Source organism: Folsomia candida, unplaced genomic scaffold (genome assembly GCF_002217175.1).
Source record: "Folsomia candida strain VU population unplaced genomic scaffold, ASM221717v1 Fcan01_Sc026, whole genome shotgun sequence".
Lineage (NCBI taxonomy): Eukaryota > Metazoa > Arthropoda > Collembola > Entomobryomorpha > Isotomidae > Folsomia > Folsomia candida.
Genome location: NW_019091218.1, coordinates 1,745,360 through 1,769,122, shown reverse-complemented (window position 1 = coordinate 1,769,122; position 23,763 = coordinate 1,745,360). Strand labels below are relative to the sequence as shown.

Genomic DNA, 23,763 nt, shown 5'->3' with positions numbered 1-23,763 from the left:
ATGTGAAGTCCCTCCCTGAAATATATTTAAGTGAAGGGAACTATGTTTCCACGGTTGAAAAACAGACACCCCAGTGGGCGAGGTGGTGCATTTTAGAATTTAGAAAGGCAAGTTATGTGCATCCTAAAGTTGAGACTGAAATCGTCGGCACAATCCTATATCGATTAACTTTGCAAATTTTCGCAAAGGCCAACATAAGTGTTATATATCATCCGCGGTGTTACAACTTTCGAACTATTCAGGTACAATTTGATGCTGCAAATCCACCTACAAATATAGGCGTTACAATAATTCAGAGGAGTGTTGGGGGATACCAGTTTTTGACATGTTACACAGAGCCCTATATAACTTTAGGCTTCTACCTTACCCCATTCCAACCGGAACTTTGGCTCGTCTTGGTCATAACAATCGCCATACTTATCGCAGTAATGACACTGTGTCAACGTTTCCTGGGCCTATTGAAACAACAAACTTTCTCCGCGTGGCTGTATGTTCTAGCCTCCCTCTTCGAGGAGACGGGTTCTATACCAACTTGGATTGAGAAGCACACCTTCTTCAGAATCTTGCTGGGAGTATGGGGCATCCTGACTGTAGTGCTGACCAACGGTTATAATGGAATTATGATCTCAGAATTAAATTCGCCACGGGCACAATCGTATCCGGTATCTTTCAACCAGCTGGATTGTCAAAATAAATTCAAAATGGCCCTCAAATTAGGGAACATATTTGAAGAAGGTCTGCCCAAGCTAGCCAAACAAGATAGAAATGTTCGTTTTGCGCACCTGACGTCAGAATTTTGGAATGCATTCTGGGTGATTAGAAAGATTTCTATTTCAGTACCGTTAAACTGGATGTTTTCGGCAAAGATTGACATTAATGACACCTCTATAGATAGCGAGTGTTACCGACTTCTATCGCAATTAGACCCAGACAATGGAATACAAGTTCTTCCAGAATTTTTATCCGTTCTGCTAAACCTTGGGTATAGTTTTTTCTATTCGGTGACGTCGTCCAAGTCCAGTAATCTCACAGTGTTTAGGGAATTGAACCTCTTTTCATTAAGACACTCGTTTTACCCGAAGGGATTCAGTTATTTGAGCAACTATTCAACTTATTCAGCTTTGCGGAGAAGAATTGAAGGCGAAGTTGTACAATGTGGGAAGACAGTGTTCATAGGAAAATCGTCTGCGATTAAAGTCGAATATGAATTTTTAGCCAAAAAATATCCTGACATAAATTTTTTTGTGAGCACACAAACAGTGCAAAGTAATCCGACTGGTATGTTATTCCGACACGCATGGACATCCCCGGTTCTTGGTACCTTTAAAAATCTAAATGAAGCTGGAATTTTGACACTAACAGAAAATCAAGAATTGCGTAGAATAAATATTAACCGCACTGCTTCAATTAGTATGGAGAAAAGCAAGGCTTTAAAACCGAAAAATATTGCCACACTTTCGGGAACATTGCCAACCGTTTTTATCCTAATGGGTAGTTTGATTGGTGTATCTATTCCAGTGTTTATCATAGAATGTCGACGCCGAGTTGGTTTACTCATTACAAATGTATTTATTTTGGTACGTTTTCGCCTTGTTGAAAAACTATCCAATACATGCTAGTTAAAGGGGTAAACTTTGAAATGTTCGAGACATCAAATATGAGTGTAAAGCCAGACGAGGATTTCATAGATTCGAGGGAACCGATGGTAATGACGGTTGCAATAACCGTGGCGAAAAAAAGTTACATGATTGTAACTGCTATGGATGCAATAGTTAAAGAATTAGCGACGTACTACACCGTTGTTTCAGGCAAGACGGAAACCCATAAAACCCACCTGTCCCATGGGCGAGTGGAACGTTACAGGCGCCCACCCGTTCGGGGAAATCGGTTTGTGACTGATACTGTTTAAAAAAAGTATACGCCATTCCGCACAGACCACCAGCGAACAAGATAACAAACACACTCCCCACCAAAACACTGAGCAGGAAAACATTTTCCACGCCTTGGAATAAGTTTGCTACGTTTAACACACACAAGTAGCTGCAGAAAACGTTCCTAATGCCTAAAACATTCCGGAAATAAATTCCTTCCGAAAGCAGTGTTCATTTGTTCCTCAATAATTTTAAGCTGCATGTAGCCCTTCAGCTTATTTAAGTGTGGATTTATTAATCCTTCCAATTCTATAACGTATTTAAAAACATATTCAAAAACAATAAAATAAAATAAAGAATTCGGTATAATTACCTTAAATCTGCGAAATGACCTTCTGCGCAGGTTAGACATGTCCTTAAATGATTCACAAGCATTGCAATAGTCATAGCTTTCAAATTACTCCCCACACGACCATATTTAGACAACTATGACATACTGCGCATTTTGACCTGCGCAAAGTCACCGGGCCCTAATTTCAAAAAAGAGAAAAGTCCCGCATTTATATTGCCCCAAGGTAAATTCGTGCCAAATTTGGAGTCTCTAGGTGCACATTGGGATGAAACCATACATATTATGTAGCTTTACATAAATAATTCAGCAACTGATTCATAATTTTTCATAATACTCACAATGCGATAGTGTGAAGTGTAACCGTCCGAATTGTTTGAAATTTTGAAATTACGTGGTCCATGTCAGTACAACCAACGTTTCTTGAGACAGTTTGTGCGATGGTCAAAATTTGCAAAAAATATTTGAGGGTAGAGTTGAAAAACGGGCGATTTTTAGCAGGCGGAGGAAGCAAAACTCAACCTTACTTTCAAATATTCTGACCATCGCACAAACTGACTGAGGAAACGTTAAATTGTTAATGTGCAAAAAAATGTATCACAGAGTACTTAAATATAGCAAAAAACTAACTACCCAATAGTCATACAGAAAGGGTTGTTAAATTTATAAAAATCGTAGAAAATCGCACAAACTCGTAGGAAAATGGTAGAAAAAATCTGTCAAGGTGCATAGGAAAGGGGAAAAACAAATTGCAAATAGTAAACTTTACTGCTCCTTTCCTAGAGGAAGTGTACCCAAATTGGCAGATATTGGAGTTTGAATTGGCAGATATAGAGACTTGATTCTTTAAGATGAAATCATCATATTTTTTACTCGATTTTTTAAGCTAAAATCAGCTCGGGGGTACTATCTCGGAATTGAAATATGAAATCCCGAGTGTGTACGCTTAAAATATACCAACTCTAATAATTCCGGGCAGGGATACCAAGGCTGCTGCCAAGATATCACTGGAGATTTGTTCGCATTATTAGCTCACCCTTTGTAGCATAAGAGCTACTGAATTCCTCTTGTCCGTCCGTCTGTCTGTCAGTTTATGAGGTGTTTGCATCAATTGATGCCAATTAAAAATTACCTGCCCGACGATGCTTAAATCATGTTAAATATGTATTTTAAGTGTGTTTACCTCATTATATGTACGCATAAAACACTTGCGGGGTGAGGACTCATTGTTTGCATACATGCCTATACATACATCCTACCAAGTCAATAACGAATGTGCTTCGATTCAATCATTCCTGACGTCTGGGTTTGATGTGATACATATGCAAATAAAGAAAGTGATGGGATAAAGTATGATTGGGTACCTAGTGAACATTTTCCACCCATATATTTATGGAACAAGGTGCTTGGGAACATGTACTAATGACTAAACTAGTGTCTACCAAATGAAATATTGCTCGTCGAGTTGCATAGATGATACTATTACTCAAACAGAAAAGACATGGGCAAATTACATATCTTTGTAAAATTTTAATTGGTTTAATTACTACTATGTACATTTCATTGAAAATATTATTGTCAGACTACTTATTTAACCCTGGGATTGCACTTTGGACGACATTGAGTTGCAGACGATTTGCTTATCAGCGCTTGATGTTAGATATAGTCGCATTAGTTTGAAGCAACTTTCATACGAAACCAGCAGCCAATATGGTGATTGATTTGCGAGTCTTTCATGGAAGGGTCCGGATTTGTGGCTCTGACAGAGTCTGTTGTACATATTTACACAGTTAAAACTAATGAGTACAGCTTGCGGTAAGTAGTGAATATACAAAATAAGAAAGAAATAAGGCACCTCGAAGTAGATTGGCTGTTAATCGGTTTGCAAATGGGATCTTGTCACTCTTTCCCGTGTACCTAATTTTGCTCCTGAGATCGTTCGTAATCATGGAATGAAGCATGTCGTATACATCCTTGGACAAGGACGACCCACCCTTCCTCGACAGATTGGCTACCTGAAATGGGAATAAAGGTAAAAAATTTCCAGGACAGCTTTGTATTGCCCGAATCAAGGCTGCTACAAAATCTAAGTATTTGGTATAAGATTTAACTGATGTCACTAATGTTACCATATTTTGACAATCAGGTGGATAGGACGGGAACATTTGAATCTATTAGAAACAGTTACCGAATAATGTTTTATATTTCTTACTGCTTACTTCTTGAGTGTAATAGGATTGATCTTCCAGTAATGTTTCGATGTGCTCTAATTCTTCCAAGGTTTTCGCTGGCCAATTAATTTTTCGCGTACTGAAAGAACTTGGTATGGTTGTTGATTGTTTTACAAGCTTTTCAAGATATGTCATCTTTTCCAACAACATGTCTTGATTTTTCAAGGACTGGCCTCGAAATCCTAGATTATTTTTTTTAATTTAGAGAAGACGTAATATGAAAATATTAAGTTTTGACTCACTTCTGAATTCTCTGAGTAAAGATTCTGTGGGTGAGCTTGAGTCCAATTTAACACGTTGAATATCTGAGGAGTCGTCACTCAGTTCTCCTGTCGAAAGGCCGTGATCAAGTACATGGTTTCCTATTTTTGTAAAAAATTGAATTATCTTATCATCACTGTGTGTCAAGTTGCTACGACAAAATTCTAGGTATCGTTGTGAATATTAGTGAATTAATTAAATATTTATGTATGCTTTGCTTACTCTCGTAGTTCCTTGCTCCATTCTCATTAATTTCGTCGGACTGTTTAGTTAATTTGTTATACCGCTTGGGTCTATTAGGTGTTTCGAGATCTACAAAAATCATATTAACAGGTTAGGTAAATTTATTGTATTGAGCGTACTCACGTCAACCTTATATCACGCAAATTGAACGTAGCAACATTACATGCAAAGTTTTGAGATTTCGCAAAAATTTTCCTGGGAAATTATAGGATTTTGTTTCTCAAATTTACCCCGTAATAGGACATGTTCTTATTTCGCAACATTATTTCGCAAACTCATTCTCACCATCGCCAGCAAGATAAATTAAAGAAATATATGGAAACAATACCGAAATAGGTGTTCTTAGTAGATTTTCGAGATTGGAGAGTTTTACGAAGTCATATTTTGCGAACCGCCTCAGATATATTTTAATATTCGCTAAAGTTTGCTAAATGAGTTGCGAAATAAGAGGTTGTTGTGAATTCGCCCATTGTGAATATTTCAACCTGTCGTCACCTGTTGTGGGCAGCTCGGCTCGCCCGTCTGTATCGTGATCATAATTATCATGGCATTGCAGTGGATTTCTTGACTTGCCTTTATTTTTGGTATTCTGACTGATTGTGAGACCGTGGTTTGGTTCAAGTGATTCATCAAGGGGAGCACTGAGCTAGAAATATTTAATTGGGTAGCAGTTAATGTGGAATAGTAGTGCGGACATACAAAATTTATTTTTTAAATTTGTTTAACAGTAAAATTATACCTCCAGCATGGAATCCTCATCGTCAAGGCCAGACAGGTCGAGTGGGTCATGCAGGTTTTTATTGCATTGACTTCCCTCTTCAATTGAACTTTGCTCGTTATCAGATGGAAACAAATCGACGAGATGACCACCGTCCGGTTCGATTTTAATTCCTTCTTCTATATCAACTTGATCCTGCACATTACTCTGGGAGATATTAAATGGCTGAGGGGTAGTTTCATCATCGGTTTTGCTAGTTTCCTCGCAATACTTGGAACGTTTATCTAAAATTAGGTAATAAGAAGAACGCAATACACGAGTGATATTAACTTGTTGTTATGGGTTTAAATAATCATGTTACGTAAGCAAATTTACGTTAGGGAGCGTCCATAAATCACGTGATCGATTAGAGGGGGGGGAGGGGGTCTGAAATTTGTCACCAATTATTACCGGGGGGGGGTAGATCGTCAGATGTCACGTGACATGAGTAAAGTTTTTTTAACTTTTGTATATGCCTATAAATGTTATGAGAGTTATATATAAACTCTCATGGCATACCACACGCACATTATATAAGTTTGATTTTTATTTTGCATATTTAGAAACTTTCTTCGACTTCAAATTCTTTGTCTGATTGGCGTATTAAATAGTTATTTACACATGTGTATAGCCCTAGTTTCATTAATGATTTAAAAAACACTGGAATATTATTGTTATTCCGGACAACATGATTTAATTTGAGCATCATCGCCTGTCACGTGATCGATGGGGGGGGGGGGGTAGCGAAATTATTACCACCGCTCACCAAGGGGGGGAGGGGGTCAAAATTGTCAAAAAATCGATCACGTGATTTATGGACGCTCCCTTATATAGATATCCCTGAAATACACTTGTTGGACAATAAGCGGAGTTTATATTGACGATTTCACGACAATCGTAACTACGCAATAGTAGAAAAAAATATTCGCATATTGGAGAAAGGTTAACCTGTAAGACGTTCCGTAAATAAATTTCTTAAAAGTTCATGCATATTTTTGAGAATAATGAAATTCCTCTACCTACCATCATCAGAACTATGGTGCTTTAAAGATATGTATATCTTGATTTTCATTTCTTAAGAATTTTTTTTACGAAAAAAGGCGTCTTAACCATACATATATTTACGACGCTTTGCAAGCTTGGAATTTTAGTAAATTTACTCTATTTACGACGACGTTTACTAAAGTGACGTGAGTGCCCCCATTGTTGTTTTAACCTATAAATTGTACTTTGCGGTATGTGTATTATGTATGTACTTATGCTCGAGATAATACTTTCATAAAGAAGTTATGGGTTCGGGTTAATTTAGAAAATTTAGAATGTCCAGTAAATTTATACTACACTTTAACACTTAACTTTAAAATGGGAAGACATAAATTACTTACGTGGTATGAAATGAATCCACTTAGCAATTTCGGATACTATTTCCTCTAAAACAGTTACTCTTTGCAATAGTTCTTCCATATTTAGAAGCGTATAATGTTTGCTGGAAAATTAATAAGGATTCAATTTAATAAGTTGCAATACTACAATCAAAGCTCTGTGTTATTGTTTCTCCAGCTGTGAGTAAAGTCGCCACCACACACTCGGTTGATGTTGAATATCTGCCGGTATGTAGTGAAGTAGTGAGTAGGGAGAGACACATGTACCTAGCTAACAATGCGAGGACGCCAGCGGTCTCGCTCCGATTTTGATAAAACATCGATAATTATGTAGCCTTAGGTAAATAATTGAACACATGTTTCGGGATTTATCATAATGCTCAGTTTAAACAAAGTTATGATGGTATAAGTGGACGAAAATTCGCATTTTTCTCCCTCAAAAACAAAAAAAGAAAAACTTCACGAGAAAAATGCGAATTTTCGTCCACTTATACCATCATAACTTTGTTTAAACTGAGCATTATGAAAAATCCCGAAACATGTGTTCAATTATTTACCTAAGGCTACATAATTATCGATGTTTTATCAAAATCGAAGCGAGACCGCTGGCGTCATCGCATTGTAAGTTATACCACTAACTTCTGGTACATTTCTCATCTTACCTTTTCTAATCTCAGTGCACTTACACTCAAAATAAGGTAGTATTGAATCATTACCATGCGGAACGACTATGCGTCTCTACCACGTCGGTTAAGCTTTGTCGTAGAAATGGTAACAATAAGTTCAGGGACATTAAAATTTAATACATAATGGTATTCACTTCCTTAATAATTGGTAATGAATTTGAATTTCCCTGAACTTATTATTACCATTTCGACGACAAATCGTAACCGACGTGGTAGAGACACATAGTCATTCCGCATGGTAATGATTCATTACTACCTTATTTTGAGTGTACAAATTCATTCTCACTTAAATCGCATCAGTTTTAATATTGAGACCGTTGTGTAATGAATAAACCGTTGTAACATTAGAAATAGCTCAACCTGTTATAATGATTTGATATACATAAGTTTGCACAAAAAGTTGCTGAATAAGCGAACCAAATAAGTGCATAATTGTTTTACAATTTTGCACCGTTGGTGCGGATGCGTCATTTGTCCATGGTTAAAATCACGTCGTGTTTGGCTTTTCAATACTAAATTGCAACAGACTCATGTAGATGTAGCATTATAAAGGATCCATTATAATATTGATTACAATAACCTATTTTATACTAAACATAACATAATAATTCTAGTTAAAGGTTAAATTAGCGACCAATTGAGAAATTCTGGGTGCTGACTAAATCCCAATATTCCAAGCTTTCGGAAACGCCAGACACCTCTAGAAAATTTAAAAACGGATGGACCAAAATCAACTTGGAAATAGGTGCAGCCTCTGTGCGGAATTTGATGCGAAATCCTAACAAGAAAATAGAGTCTGTACAAGGTAGCGGAATTTAATCATTCAATTCTTAACTGTATGGTAATTCAAGCTCTTTGATAGTAAACATATGTAAATTTTTTGAAATTACATTAACTGTGTATCAAGTTATTATAATTTTATTGCGTTAGTCCCCTAAATTGGTGGACGTTCTGTATTTAGCTTCCCATGAAGCTGTAAATTTCGCGAGTAAAGTCATCTACTGCAATTTGGCATTTACATAGTCCGACCATAAGTTCCCGTGAATGCATTTCCGGTGATAAAGCCCAAAGTATTAGAGCTATCTGATAGAAATTTTTGTGGATGAACAAGGTATTAATCTTGTTTAGAAATCATAACTTCGTTTTCACAATTTCCTCCACGGGCTTGTACACAAGACATAAGTCGTGGCGAAAACTGCTCGATCGCGGCACGCACGGATTTCCAGGGAAAAGCGCCAGATCTTCAGTAAGTGCGACCTCAGCCCTTCCACACTTGGGTGAAATTTAGAGCATACTTGTACCTATAATTTTGACCACCAGTCATAATTTAGGGGATTAAGGTCTGCAGATACTGAGCACCGTTCTACGGATGAAAAAAAGTCATGAAAATTCGTCTGAAGCCAGTTTTGGACAATTTTGCACCTTGCGCATGAGCAGATTCTTGTTGAAAGGTCCAATGGCGATTTTCGGAGGGTCCAGGGTTCAGGTTATTAACGTTTGTCTCTAGGACACTCTGAAAATAATTCTTGGCTTCAACTTGTACCCTTTGCGGTAAAAAACAGAGATTTCATTTCTCCAGCCAACTTGCTCCCATTCACACCACGGTGATGACTTCGTATTGACTTCCGCATACTTAAACGGATGTTAGACTTCTGTACAACAAATATCTGGCCTTTTTTTCTATTAAATTTTTTGCCAACGGTGAAAAGTCTGAAATACTTTTGGCACGAAAATTGGCGCGTACCACGATCGACCTGTGGCCGTCACGAGTTATGTCTTGTCTAATTGCCCGTGGACGAAATCTTGACAAAGAAGTTATGATTTCTAAACAATATTAATACCTTGTTAATCCATAAAAATTTCGAACAGATAGCTCTAATACTTTGGGATTTATTACCGGAAATGCATTCACGAGAACTTATGACCCCACTATGTACATATTTCACGCTTTCATGAGTATATGTATGTATAAATGCTTAATGCGACAAATCCATACTCACGTATGTATAGGAGACAAAGCTGCGGTGACGGTGCATTGGAAAAGGTCCGAATCACTTTATCTCAAGTGCCTTATGATAACAGCCATTTCGTCGGCCTAATTCTAAAAACCCCTAAGTGCAGTCTCATCTTAATTTTAAATAACCCTAAGTGAGACTTCATCCTAGTTTTAAAAACCCCTAAGTGCTGTCTCTCGTTAATTTTAAAACCCCTAAGTGCTGCCACTAGTTAATTTTAAAAAGCCCTATGTGATAAATAAAAACGAGTAAAAAGCCTTAACTGTAATTCAAATTTCAAATTATGCATAATTAATTAGTTCTGATAAACTAATCAGAGTATCATACAGTGATACTCTATGATTACAAATTAAATTTTGAAAATATTATGCAAAGCTTCACTGGGCTATTCACAGTGGGTGTGGCCGTAGGCGCCTTTTCGATTTAAATGACACCATGTCATTTGATATATCATTTTTCTCAGGACGCTGAGGACATTACGCCTGAATACTTCAAATTTACGAACCACACCCCCAGTGGGTGTGGTCATCTGCGACTTTTCAATTTTGACATAACCATGTCATGTGATATGTCATTTTTCTCAGCTCGATGAGGGGATTTCGACTGAGCAACTAAAATTTCAAACCACACCCCCTGTGGGTGTGATCATCTTCGATTTTTCAATTTTGACACAACCATGTCATGTGATATATCATTTTTCTCAGCTCGATGAGGGGATTTCGACTGAGTAACTAAAATTCCAAACCACACCCCCTGTGGGTGTGATCATCTGCGACTTTTCAATTTTAACGTTAAATCTTTCCAGATATCCTCATCGAGCTGGGAAATATGACATATCGCATAACATGGTGGTGTAAAAATCGAAAGTCGCCAAGAGTCACCCCAGATGGGTGTGGTTTGTAAAATATAAGTTCTCTGTCGAAATATTATCGCCAAGTTGAGAAAAATGATGTCACGACATGGTTTCGTTAAAATTGAAAAGTCGCAGATGACCACACCCACAGGGGGTGTGGTTTGAAATTTTAGTTACTCAGTCGAAATCCCCTTATCGAGCTGAGAAAAATGATATATCACATGACATGGTTGTATCAAAATTGATAAGTTGCAGATTACCACACTAACAGGAGGTGTGGTTTGAAATTTTAGTTACTCACAAGGGAACCTCAACTACTGTCCCATCTCGATTTCCTTCGTAATAGCCTTAATCGACAGATAATTTAATGAAACTAAAACTTTGTCATAGAACATGCGGTGCAAAATCAAGTTTTCGCGAAATATTTGGCGAAAGCTGCACCAAAACCTGCATTTTCCTAATGGTTTTAACATAGCCCCCAGCCTTTCGAATGATGAAATGAACCTTATAGAATATTGAAAAAATATGTATGTACCCGTCCGGGTACTTTCTGCCCGATCACGAATATGCAAAAAGCGATGCAGACATTTGCAAATTATTTGCGAATTGCGAAAATCGGAAAAATTTCGCAAATTTGAATTCTTCGTTCATTTAAATTGAACAAAATTAACAAATTTATCTAATGCAAAATACTATATTCTTGTTGCAAAAAATTTGCAAAAATTTGCAAAAATTGAAGTTCGCAATTTTTCATGAAAATTAGTTAGATTTTTAGTTGTTAAACAAATAAGCTTTTCCTTCATTCGTAGATGCATATGTATGTAAATGATAATTTTTTAGTTTGTATAATGAAACGATAATGAAAAATTGAAAAATTGCGTACTTCAATTTTTGCAAATTTTTGCAAATTTTTTGCAATAAAAAAATTCCATTTTACATTAGTTAAAATTTTGTTGAATTTAAAGGAACGAAGAATTCAAATTTGCGAAATTTTTCCGATTTTCGCAATTTGCAAAAAATTGGCAAATGTTTGCACCACTTTTTGCATATTCGTGATGGGGCTGAAATTACGCGGATGGGTACATAAATATTTTTTCAATATTCTATAAAGTTTATTTCATCATTCGAAACGCTGGGGCTATGTTAAAAGCATTGGGAAAATGCAGGTTTTTGGTGCAGCTTTCGCCAAATATTTCGCGAAAACGTGATTTTGCACCGCATGTTCTATGACAAAGTTTTAGTTTCATTAAATTATCTGTCGATTAAGGCTATTACGAAGGAAATCGAGATGGGACAGTAGTTAAGGTTCCCTTGTCAGTCGAAATCCCCTCATCGAGCTGAGAAAAATGACATATCACATGACATGGTTATGTCAAAATTGAAAAGTCGCAGATGACCACACCCACTGGGGGTGTGGTTCGTAAATTTGAAGTATTCAGGCGTAATGTCCTCAGCGTCCTGAGAAAAATGATATATCACATGACATGGTGTCATTTAAATCGAAAAGGCGCCTACGGCCACACCCACTGTGAATAGCCCAGTGAAGCTTTGCATAATATTTTCAAAATTTAATTTGTAATCATAGAGTATCACTGTATGATACTCTGATTAGTTTATCAGAACTAATTAATTATGCATAATTTGAAATTTGAATTACAGTTAAGGCTTTTTACTCGTTTTTATTTATCACATAGGGCTTTTTAAAATTAACTAGTGGCAGCACTTAGGGGTTTTTAAAACTAGGATGAAGTCTCACTTAGGGTTATTTAAAATTAAGATGAGACTGCACTTAGGGGTTTTTAGAATTAGGCCGACGATTTGTATTTTTTATTCTGTGTATGTATCGATGAGATATCCCGATGCACAATCAAATACGGTCCGAATGCGCCCCGCATACGATTTTTTCGGTTTAGAGACGGCCGAAATTGTCGCCTCAATTACGACTATGGATAGATTTCTAATTTCAGATTCCATGTAGTAACTCAAAGTAGCGGGTGGGCCACCTTCTGTCTCATAGCTAAAAAAAGATTTCGTTTAACCGAAAAGTTTACGCTATCGAGCAGAATTCGGATTTTCTCTCGCAATCGGAATTCTTCTGCCGACTTCGGCCCGAATACGGGGCGAGTTCAGCTCAGTGGCGGGGGTTTAAAAGTGTTGCCATGCCATGCCTTCCTCGCTCTTAGCACCAGTCGCTCATTTCACTCCGCTTGTACATCCCAGAAAACAGTTCTGACAATGAATAATTTAAAGAGTAAACCTTTTGCCGTTGTTGAATTCATTGAAAAAGATAAAACGTTGGTTTCAGTTGTGTCAGCAAACTGGTTAAGTGCTGCCAATACACAGTGTTATTGGCCATCAGGTCCAGGAAGTCATCAAAAATTAATTAATCATATTCTTCCGGATGTGACCTGGGAAAAATACCAATGCTCTCTTCTTAAATTTTCAAGTAAGTTTCTATTTTACTGTTTGATTCGTCATTTTTAAATAGTTAAAAAATGGAGGCTTCACTTCCTTCCATCATCATTACTTGATTAATTATGTACACACTTTTGCAGGTACAATTGAAAGTGCGACAAAATCAGCGAATGCCGCCCGGACGAGTGACAAATTATCATCATCCGAAGTTGAGATAGCTGGATTTTCTAAAGGCAGACCACCGCCACGACGCAGGCGAAAGAATAAGGTAGCAGCGGCAGTGAAAATTGTTACACCAAGTACGGATTCGGGAGGCAATTCGGAAGAGGAAGTCAGTTCTGGAGGTGATCCTGTCGTCTCTGGTCTTGTCAATTTGATTAATTCTGGTAAAATTAATATGAGTTATTTTTTGCACAAATTTACGATCTTGGTATATTATTAACGATTCCAATTTAATTTAGTGTCAACTGTAATTGAAAATCCAGGCAGTGACCCTCAACCCCGTCGTCAACCAACCCTTGTTTCAGTGGACTCAACAGTTGTCAATTTGTCTTCCCCGATTCATCACCCCCCAGCAGCATCACTAGGAGGGCAAATTGTAAATTTGTCGCAAAACGAGCCGGAATCTCAAATTTTTGCAGCGGTTGACGTGGTGCCACTCTTTGCTTCTCTGACCGAGTTGATTAATAATTTCAAGTACGAGAATAATGGTAAAATCATTCGTTTTCTTGATCATCGATTAATTTTTCCTTTTCGATAATTTTTGATTCACATTTTTTATACATTTGGTTCTAGCCTTTCAAACAAAAGTAACAGAAGAATTGGTTAAAATTAGAGGTCATCAGGAAGAGATATTAAGGAGAACGGCTGGAACAATCGACGAATCTCCTCTAGAAGACGATCCAAATCGACCGGACATTCCGTTGTCTACTCCAGAAGGTTTGGATTTGTTAAACGATTGGTTGAAAAGTAATCAAACTAAAACTATTTTGGTATGTTTTCAAATATAGTGAGGAGAAAAAATTTTAATGTTTGTTAGTTTCATAAATTTAATCAACTAAATTTGTCTGGGTAGGTCGAAAAATTACGATATCTTGGTGGTAAAAATCCTAACGAAATTGTAACCCGAATATTAGAACAGCTACTGTTGGACAAATTGGCTAAAATAATCAGCCTTACTGGAGCAGGCAAATGTGCTAAACGAGGATTGAAAGACTCGAAGTTACAACAGGTGCTCTATGGTATGGAATCAAATTTTAATCAGGAGTTAGCATTCTCGATACAATTAATAACTTTGGTTCGTAATTCATCGTTTCACAGAAACTGTTCGGCTCAATCGTTCTACTCGTGAGTTAACGAACAGCGAAATTGACGATTTTACCAAGAGGTGGCTGAAGAATTCTAAAGATCGAGACGGCGGACGTAAACAACGAAATAAGGAAGAATGTTCAACAGGCAGATTCCCGAACGAACAGCAAGATGGCAACATCGACGGGCCGTGAATGAATTTTTGAATAGTGTTAGGGTCCCAGCAGTCGGTTCGATTGTTAATAGTGTCAGTGTACATCACCCAGCTGTTGTAAATAATAGTAATAGTAGATTAAGTGGTACAATTAGTAATGAAGCAGGTGATGAGAATTTAGAATTACAAGAAGTAGATACGTTAGATCGTTATTCAAATTCAGATTCAGATTGTAGCGAGGATGCGACAGAACTTACAGAAATTGTTTCAATTGATTTAGAATTGAGGAAGTGGGCTTTAGCTCATAACATTAAACATTTCGCTCTTGGTGAGCTCTTGAAATTATTTAAGAGGCAAAAAACTTTTCCTACTTTACCGTTAGACTCGAGAACTCTCATGCGAACACCAGCTAAAATTCGCACTTGTAATATTAGCGGAGGTAAATATTTTTATTTTGGAATTAGAAAGAATATGCTCATCAGGATGAAGTACGGGATTAAGGAAAATTTTAATAGTTCCAGCAAGATTTTACGCACATTGCAATCAGAGGTTAATAGTCCATTAATTAGCCTTTCTGTAGGGATTGATGGAATTCCTCTAACTAGAAGCACCAATAAACAATTTTGGCCCATACTAGGTAGTGTTGATCAATCCTTTAATTCGACACCTTTTGTTATAGCTTTATTTTATGGAGAGTCGAAACCAAATAATTTAGATTTTTTAACTGACTTTGTAAATGAGTGTAAAACTTTAGAAAGGGATGGCATCTCTCTGGATATGCATTACTCTTTCAGGGTTTCACGTATTTTAGCTGATGCTCCCGCTAGAAGTTTCATAAAAGCTTGTAAAAATCATAACAGTTATCACGCGTGTGAAAAATGTCTAGAAGATGGTGAGTGGATGCATAGTGTCAGATATTGCAAAGGTAATTTCCCAAGCAGAACGGATGATAGTTTCAGGTTGCAGACGGATAAATCTCATCACACAGGAAATACAATTTTACCTGAATTGAAAATTGGTCTTGTATCACAAGTTCCTTTAGACTATTTGCATCTTGTATGTCTAGGGATTACAAGAAAATTAACTCGCATGTGGGTGAAAGGCAAATTACCCCACCGTCTACAAAGCAGGAATATATTATTAATTAGTGGAAGATTGAATAATTTGTTAATTTATTTTCCTTCTGAGTTTCAAAGAAAGCCAAGAGGAATCAATCACATTGATCACTATAAAGGGACAGAATTTAGAACGCTTTTACTGTACACAGGAGTAGCAGTCTTTAAAGGAATAATTCCGAAAGTTCAATATAAAAACTTTTTACGCTTCCATGTTGCCTTGTTAATTTTGTTATCCCCAAAAGCCGATAATATTGAATGGAATTTAGTGGCTAAGAAGTTGTTAAAAAAGTTTGTGGAGAAATGCATCTCACTTTATGGACAGGAATTTGCTGTGTATAATTTGCATGGGCTTCTACACATTAATGAAGATGCAAACCTTTTTGGCGCACTGGATAATGCTAGCACATTTCCGTTTGAAAATTTCATGCAAAAAATTAAAAGTCTAATTCATTCGCATAATTATCATTTAGAGCAAGTTTTTAAACGACTAATGGAAGCAGAAGCTCTGCAAATCGATACTAATGTAGGTTTTAGTAAATATTGTCATAATGTGTTGTCTCCTAAAAATATTTGTAAGAACGGTGATAACTGTTACATGCTGCGTTCAGGGAAAATTGTTGTAATTCGTCGTTTTCAGAAGGATGATAGTAATATTAAATTTAGTTGTCAAATTTTTGGAGACATCAAACCCGTGAAAGATTATCCAATTGATAGCTCGAAGTTAGGAGTTTTTGAAGCTTCAAACGTATCCGAACAAGAATATTTACATATTAAACAAAATGATATAATTTGTAAATATATTAGGATGCCTTATAAATGTAAGTTTATATGTATTCCGTTGCTACACTCAATAAAATAAAATGATTTGTCAACCTTAAATTTGTGTATTTTAATTATTATTTGCGAGAAATATCCTTCGGAGCGAATGGAAAATATAGCACGCGGATAGAAAGCTGCATTCCAAAAGCGCATAGAATGCTGAAAATCGCATTCGGACCGAATTCCGGTCACGCATTCGGACCGAATTCCGATCACGCATTCGGAGCGAAGGCTTTTTTGCGGCAAGATCCGACATGTGGGCCGAATTCGTTAGCCACCCGTGGAACGCATTCGGACCGAATTTGATTGTGTATCGGGATACTTCTCAACCATGAGACATAAAAATATATCTCCGCCACAGATGTTGGTAAAGTAATTTAAATTTCAGTTATTTATTATTATGATCTGAAAAGTGAAGTCTTCAAAATATTGTTAACTATGCTGCCTGAGGAAGAATCTGAAGTAAGTCATTACAATTTGGATATCCTTGTCTTATACGTATTTATTATGTTTCGGGTTTTTTCAGATATAAAATTCAAAATATTTGAGTCAAAATTCATACATAAATTTCCAAACTTCTTTTCCAGTGTTCCTAAAAGTGTCAGGTTTTGCAGGTAATTCCCCACCTGTGCAAATTCCTTGGGATCAAAGACATACAAAATTGTCGTCTGGTGTGCCATTCATGGAATGATTTTGCTACACCCATTCTAAAGATGTGGACCATGACAAACATTGAAGTTTATCCCGGGTGGTCACGGTATCCAGCCTCATCTACAAAAGACGAAATCTGGGAGAACATTTTAGAAAGAATGAATTTCTCCCCCGCAAATATGTCTGAAAATTTTCCAACGTCCAGGACAAACCACGCTGCTCGAGAATCTTAATATCTTCCCAACAATGAAGAACCTAAAATCAATTTTTGCCTGGTTTATGACCGAAAAGGACGTAAAATGGCAGACGGATTTGCACAGAATTATACTCGACTCGTGCTGTACTCTCGAAGAGTTAAAGTTTGAATGGGTTGAAGACCAACATTTTCCAATTCTTGGTGGCACCGTGTTTCCAAAATTAAAGCAGCTACAGTTCCACAGGGACGATGATACTGGATACGCACCTCTCGAAGCAATTGGTCAAGCTATTGCAGAATCGTTCCCATGTTTAGAGCATCTTAAAATTTAAAGCTCCCAGTTATTTGGGATTTCGGAGTTGGGCTTCTTGGATAAATTTCCGTCGTAAGTGACGCTTTAGCTTCGTAATCTGCAAGGATTTAAGTAATCGTTTACTAATTAATTTCCAGATCACTTAATTCTTTAGAATTAGGGGGATATTTGGATGTCAAAAGGATGGAATGCTTGTTGAATATTCCAGGGTTTTTGAAGAGACTTGTGCTAACAATGGAACCTTTTTTCAAGCTACACGAGATACGCTTAGTGACCAATGCTAAAAAATCAAGCTAAAAATAAGAAATGACGTGGTACTTATCTTTCCGTTGAATGGGCACTTGGAGGTCAAGTATTTGAGGGCAAAGTTCACAGTAGCGGCCTGTTTTTTCTCAAGCGGGCGAGCGGAGGAGTGAAAATTTTCTCCTTCGAGGTCACTCCGCTCCCTTCACTACTTCACCCTCCCACGATCGCACTTCATTCAATGCATATTATTTTTGACAAAATTTCACAATCTCGAAAATTGGTGTATGCATTCATATAATTTTATATTTACTATAAATATATATATGCTAAATTATAATTATTTGTTAATAAGTTAGAGTTATAATTTATTGAACCCATCGTCACTTTTTTTATTACGGATTGGTGGATAGTAGGACTTTAAAAAGCAAAAATATTAGTAAATATATAAAAACTTATGTACATGAAGATTTACGTATATGAAAATTTACGAGATTGTGAAATTTTGTCAAAAATAATATGCATTGAATGAAGTGCGAGCGTGCGAGAGTGAAGGGATCGAAGTGACCTCGAAGGAGAAAATTTTCACTCCTCCGCTCGCCCGCTTGAGAAAAAACAGGCCGCTACTGTGAACTTTGCCCTCAAATACTTGACCTCCAAGTGCCCATTCAACGGAAAGATCAGTACCACGTCATTTGTAATTTTTAGCTTGATTTTTTAACATTGGTCACTAAGCGTATCTCGTGTAGCTTGAAAAAAGGTTCCATTGTAAGTCCAATTTTCTTTGAAATGGACGAGGACTTGGTGCACGAGATGCCAGCGATTCTGTACAAATTGTTAAAGAGAAATTCGCCCAAAACTTTCTTTCAATATTACTTCGTGGCACGATAGTAGAAGGATATCGATATCTGGACTGAAGATTCCCAATATATTATCTATAAGTTCCATGTTTACAAAAGTGCAATTTGAAAGTCACCTAGACGGAGGAAGTTTTGGGCTGATTGATTAGAAAACATGCTTTCCTGTCCTGGAAGTTTTGAAAGTTTCCCCAAGATTGGATGATTTTTCTCATGTGAACGCATTTCTACCCACGGAGGAAGAAGGAACCAGCTGCCCGATTGTGGAATCGGTGAAAGATGTCGACTTCACTGTTTTAAGATATCCGAAGGCAAGCGATCAAGAGTTAGTTAAGGATCAGGCTGAATTTTACAAGCGATTGTATGACATATTTCCCAACGCGAGAGATACGATAGGTAAAAATTTAGGAAAATTGAAGATATACTAAAATATTATTCTAGAAAAACGCCTTGGTATATTTTTGGTATGGTGGAAAAATTTGAACGCGTAATTGAAAAAAATGGTAACAACTGTGACAAATCTATATTATAATTTCGAAACGTCTGTCCCGTCAAATTTTGCGTGAAATTCCTACATTCTGATTGGTTGAGAGCTTTCTGAACCCACCAATCAGGGAATGGATACGACTGTATTTATTTTTATATTAATAAATATTTCGCAGAACTACATAAATATGTACACAAATTATTTATTTTACATATTTAAGGCATAACTATGTTATAATGTTATGGCTAAATTTAAAAGTCTGTACAGTGAGTAAATATAGATAAGCACAAATAAACTTAGATACTTTTAGTTGGTGACCAGGTAAATGATATGGACAATTTTTTCTACATCATCACTTTTCCCGCCTTAACCAAACAAAGCGACATGGTTTGGTTAATGCAGAAATTCTGCATTACAAGTGGTGTTCCATTGTCGATAAAATTATTACCGAATTTGATCTTTAAGACTCCACAGGCTGCCAGCTCCCTTCGCAAGAGCTTTCTCATTTTTCCTTCATTGGAGCCAACTATTTTTAACCGCAATATGATCAATACCCTTTTAGAGGAAATGTTTACCATGGCGGCCAACGTAATGACGAGGATGTTGTGAATCGTAGCTGCAATTGCTAGCAAGGGAAATATTGCGAATCCAGGAAGAGCAATTTCTTCATGCAGAGTGATGCAGACATATAGCCCGACGATTTGGATGGCAGGAATGCAGGATAGTATGACTGGCACGATTCTTTCCGTCACATAGGCGTTGACCGATTTTTCCAAAGTTTGGACTATCTATAGAGCCGGATGCAGGTGGTGATGTCGGCGTCGTTTTTGATTTCTGAAATTTCTCTGAAAATATAAAACCGATTAATGAAATAAATTATTTTACCTGAACTCGAACCTACATATATAGAAACAACGTCCGAGAATCTGCATATTTTCATGATAATGCATATTAATAATTTCAGACATTTACAAAGTTCTATCACTTTCTCTGGACGGCATTTAAAATCAATCTAGAGCTACCCATCGTCGTGAGGAGTGCGTTGAAGATTTGAGAGGCTTTTTGTCATCTTATTATTGACCCTATTTTGCTGTTTCTATGGGTTGAATATTTTTTTAATATGGAAAATAACCTGTTCAGCAGTTGGAAGTAGTGTAGTATGAAACATATTCCGACGAAGAGAATGTAGATAATCCAAGTTGTTCCAGATAATAAGGTGTGAGAAGTCATCCAAGTTTCAAAGATGTGTACTCCAAGTTCTACTCCATACTTTAGTGTCCCAAACTTGCTGCGCCCACAATTTGGAAACATTGAGAGAATAAAGGGCGGAGTGCAGGGAAGAAATCGCAGTAAGAACCAGAGGAGAATTGGGTACACGACCATGAATATTTGTATCAAGAATATAAAGATCTTGATTGCTTTTGTTCCCATCGAGATTTGCATTTTTGGAACAACTGCAAAGTTTTTAACATAAATTGCGAATTTAGTCGAAGAATTTTGCAAAATGTGGAAATTAGTGATGCACTGTTTAAAATGTGAATAAATATCTTACAGAGTTAAACAAATTCACAGAAATTTTAACTTACATTCCAGAATTTTTTCCTCGAAGTCCAGAAATGTATTTATGATTTGGATAGGACCGACATCTATCGTCCAATTCCATCTTGCAATTGATGCAGTAATGCAAGCTACAAATAACACAAGACCCTGCAATTTTTTGGACAACGTCAGAGGGCCGAAGGAAATGTTCAGGAACATTGCTGCGCAGTATATCACGCTCAGAACGCCTTGCAATTTAAAAATGCGAATTATTCGTGAGACCTTGATTATTTTGAATCGCCCCGATCGCTGGTGAAATTCGAAGGGTGTGCAATTCAGCCGTTGACACATCCTTATTTGAAAAGTGAGGAGGGGGAGAAATTCGTTTGCATACATTTTTTTCAGCTCGTTACACTCCAGGTAGTGATATGTGAATAAGTATCTATGTAGGCGACAATAATGCGTAGAAGGCATATTTCATTAGCTAAATTGAGAACAGCTTGGTAATTAGAATTGAAGTAAAGGGCTTCTGGTAGAGAAATGTATGTATGGTTGACCAATTAATGGATTATCGACGTGGCAAATCAAGGATGGACAGATAACGTGACACGAGCTCAGGGGCGTCGTTACCATGGACCAAGTGTCCAATTTTTTTTATTATATACATTTATTATCCTTTTTTAAATATTTAACGACCTGTCTCATTCTTGAAATATTTTGTAATCGAAGGTTTCGTAGTGTATGACAAATTCTGACCCGCCACTGGCTTGATTAACTTCTGTAGTCGGTTGGTTTCTAATCGGATGGGTATATAATAAGTATTAAAGGCCAACAGCTTATGTAGTTTATCAGATCTTTTCGTGATTTCGTTGATTGCATCTCATTTCATTTTGTGCTGTTGTGTAAGTATATTTCTCCGCTACTAATCTCAAAACAACAAAATTTAAATGGGTCATCTTTAATTAAATCTCTGAATTAGTTACGCTCAATATAAGGAGAACCAAAGTTAATGCGAATTTTATGCTTATATTGGACAAACCCCATCGAATAGTTGTGTATACAGTTTATTGGCATCAAGAACAAATAAATTGGCATCAGGAATTACCATCCTATTCATCCGTAAGAAGCACGGCAATCGTGCCATCCATAAGGAAGGCATTGTAGTCACACATAAATTTGATATCGACCGGGAGAATGTTCGTTCGCCATACCGCCATGAAAAGCAGGATCGGTCGCATGGCCGCAATTCGCCTCATGGACTCCTTCTGAGCCCCACAGGCCACCAGATTTTTATCGTTTTCCCACCTGTGCAGCATCTCCTTGGTTCGGACCTCGTACGATGAGGCACATTTGAGCACAGTGTTCAGAACTAGGATGAACCCGAGGGAAAACGAGGGTCCCAATATGTAAATATTCAGGGGAAGTATGCCATGCATCTTGATTGACATTAGGTTCAATACTACAATAATTCCGGCACAGCTGACCAGCATGAAGAGTGTGACGGAGTAGAGCGGCGGTGCTACGTGGAGAATAAGTAGCACGATTCGGTTGTAGAGAATGACAATTGCTCTGGAACACGCGTGCAGAGTAATCAATAATTGGAACAGTTTAAGTACAAATGCTAGAGTCACTGACAATGGAGGTCTCCCAACGTATGTATGCTCACAGATTTGGACCACTCTAGCGTCGATCGATCTCAAACATAATTAGTATGTATTGTGTCAAATTTTACAATAAAAATGATGTCCTCAGAATAGATGCATTATTCTTCAAATTAGCATGAAATTTGAAAATGGAACTATCTGCAAATGCTCAAGTTTGACGGAGATATTTGCATAAAAAGAGGAGAAACCGCAACCCCAACCCCAAATTTTTAATTTTTTTAAAATTTGCTACACATTTTGTCCGCTTTGGATGCAAATATCTCCGCTAAACCTGCGCATTGGGAGATAATGTCATTTGCAAATTTCATACTAATTATATTTGGTCTCCTCTTTGGCTTCCTCCGTGCACCACGTATCTCTCTCTCGCTCTGCATCTGGCTGGATCCTCTTCCATCTGGGTCGCGGGTGTGCCAGGGCAAGTAAAGTGTGTCCAAAGGGCTTTCGCCATGTGAGCCTCGTCCACTCACACCCCCCACCTGCGTGCCTGGTGACACCCCCTGCCACACCCGTCCCAGCAACGACAAGCTGGCCATCAGGCGAAGAAGGATTTCGCCGGACCCTGTGCACTGGAGGATCTACGCCTTGGAGGGACTCCCTAGGTAGGTTTTTTGTTTGGCATATCGGGGTGGTGACCGTGGGGAGTGGTTGTGTGAAGAGTGGCGGAGGGGGTCGTGCATGACGGAGGGCGGCATTGTCGGGTCTACGGGGGTCCCATGACCTGATTGTGTTGTGACGGGGGAAGGGGCAAGTGGGGGTGTCGTCGGCCCCGGCTACGGCTTCCATGGGGGACGTGGGCAAGATCCCGCGGTCCGTGGACAGCCCCCGCCCAACAACCTTCACCTGTCTACTTCCGCATGCAGACGCCACCCTCATTTGGATATCACCACCACCCCATGGAATCCGCCTATGCATCACTGCCATGCATTTTCCTACCTGGTGTACGGCAGTAATGGGTCAAATGGTGTATTGGGTCACCTTCCCAATACATGTAGAGGTTTTCCGAGACCATCTCCGGTTTTCCCTCTACACCCTTACTGTCACATACATTTTATCATTAGACTATGAGCTTGTCATATATTTGTCATAGTATGTATTTAGCCTGTATTGGGATGCCGGGTGCTACTTGTGGATAATGCCCACAACTAAATACATAGTTTACCAGATAAACTGATTTGTGTATCATTAGATGAAATCATGTATGTATATATGAATGTATGAAACGAATGTATGAGATGATTGAAAAGGCCGACGCCATATCAATCTTGAAATAAATACCTACCTACCTACCTACTAATTATATTTGTGACCGATTGACGCTAGTTTGGTCCAAATCTGTGAGCATACGTTGGGA

At 37.7% G+C, this 23,763-nt stretch overlaps 2 protein-coding genes across 3 annotated transcripts; one reads left to right on the top strand and one right to left on the bottom strand.

The window, feature by feature from the left end:
• Positions 1-3,735: 3,735 nt before the first annotated feature.
• On the bottom strand, positions 3,736-7,308 carry LOC110859495. Of its 2 annotated transcripts, none has more exons than XM_035859582.1 (8): positions 7,098-7,308; positions 5,695-5,957; positions 5,451-5,601; positions 4,935-5,024; positions 4,694-4,813; positions 4,440-4,633; positions 4,076-4,235; positions 3,736-3,989 (listed from the first exon to the last, which is right to left on the bottom strand). In XM_035859582.1, the coding sequence occupies exons 1-8, from the start codon at positions 7,174-7,176 to the stop codon at positions 3,892-3,894; spliced, it is 1,155 nt and encodes a 384-aa protein (XP_035715475.1). In that variant the 5' UTR covers positions 7,177-7,308; the 3' UTR covers positions 3,736-3,891. The 2 variants fall into 2 exon arrangements, with proteins under 2 accessions (XP_035715475.1, XP_035715476.1); XM_035859583.1 differs by having other exon boundaries at positions 5,529-5,601; positions 7,098-7,307.
• A 5,575-nt stretch (positions 7,309-12,883) lies between these two features.
• LOC118438766 lies at positions 12,884-16,773 on the top strand. Its single transcript, XM_035859495.1, has 6 exons — positions 12,884-13,094; positions 13,204-13,449; positions 13,525-13,773; positions 13,859-14,055; positions 14,139-14,304; positions 14,384-16,773. Exons 1-6 carry the CDS (start codon positions 12,884-12,886, stop codon positions 14,563-14,565), a joined length of 1,251 nt encoding a protein of 416 aa, XP_035715388.1. The 3' UTR covers positions 14,566-16,773.
• The last annotated feature ends 6,990 nt before the right edge of the window (positions 16,774-23,763 follow it).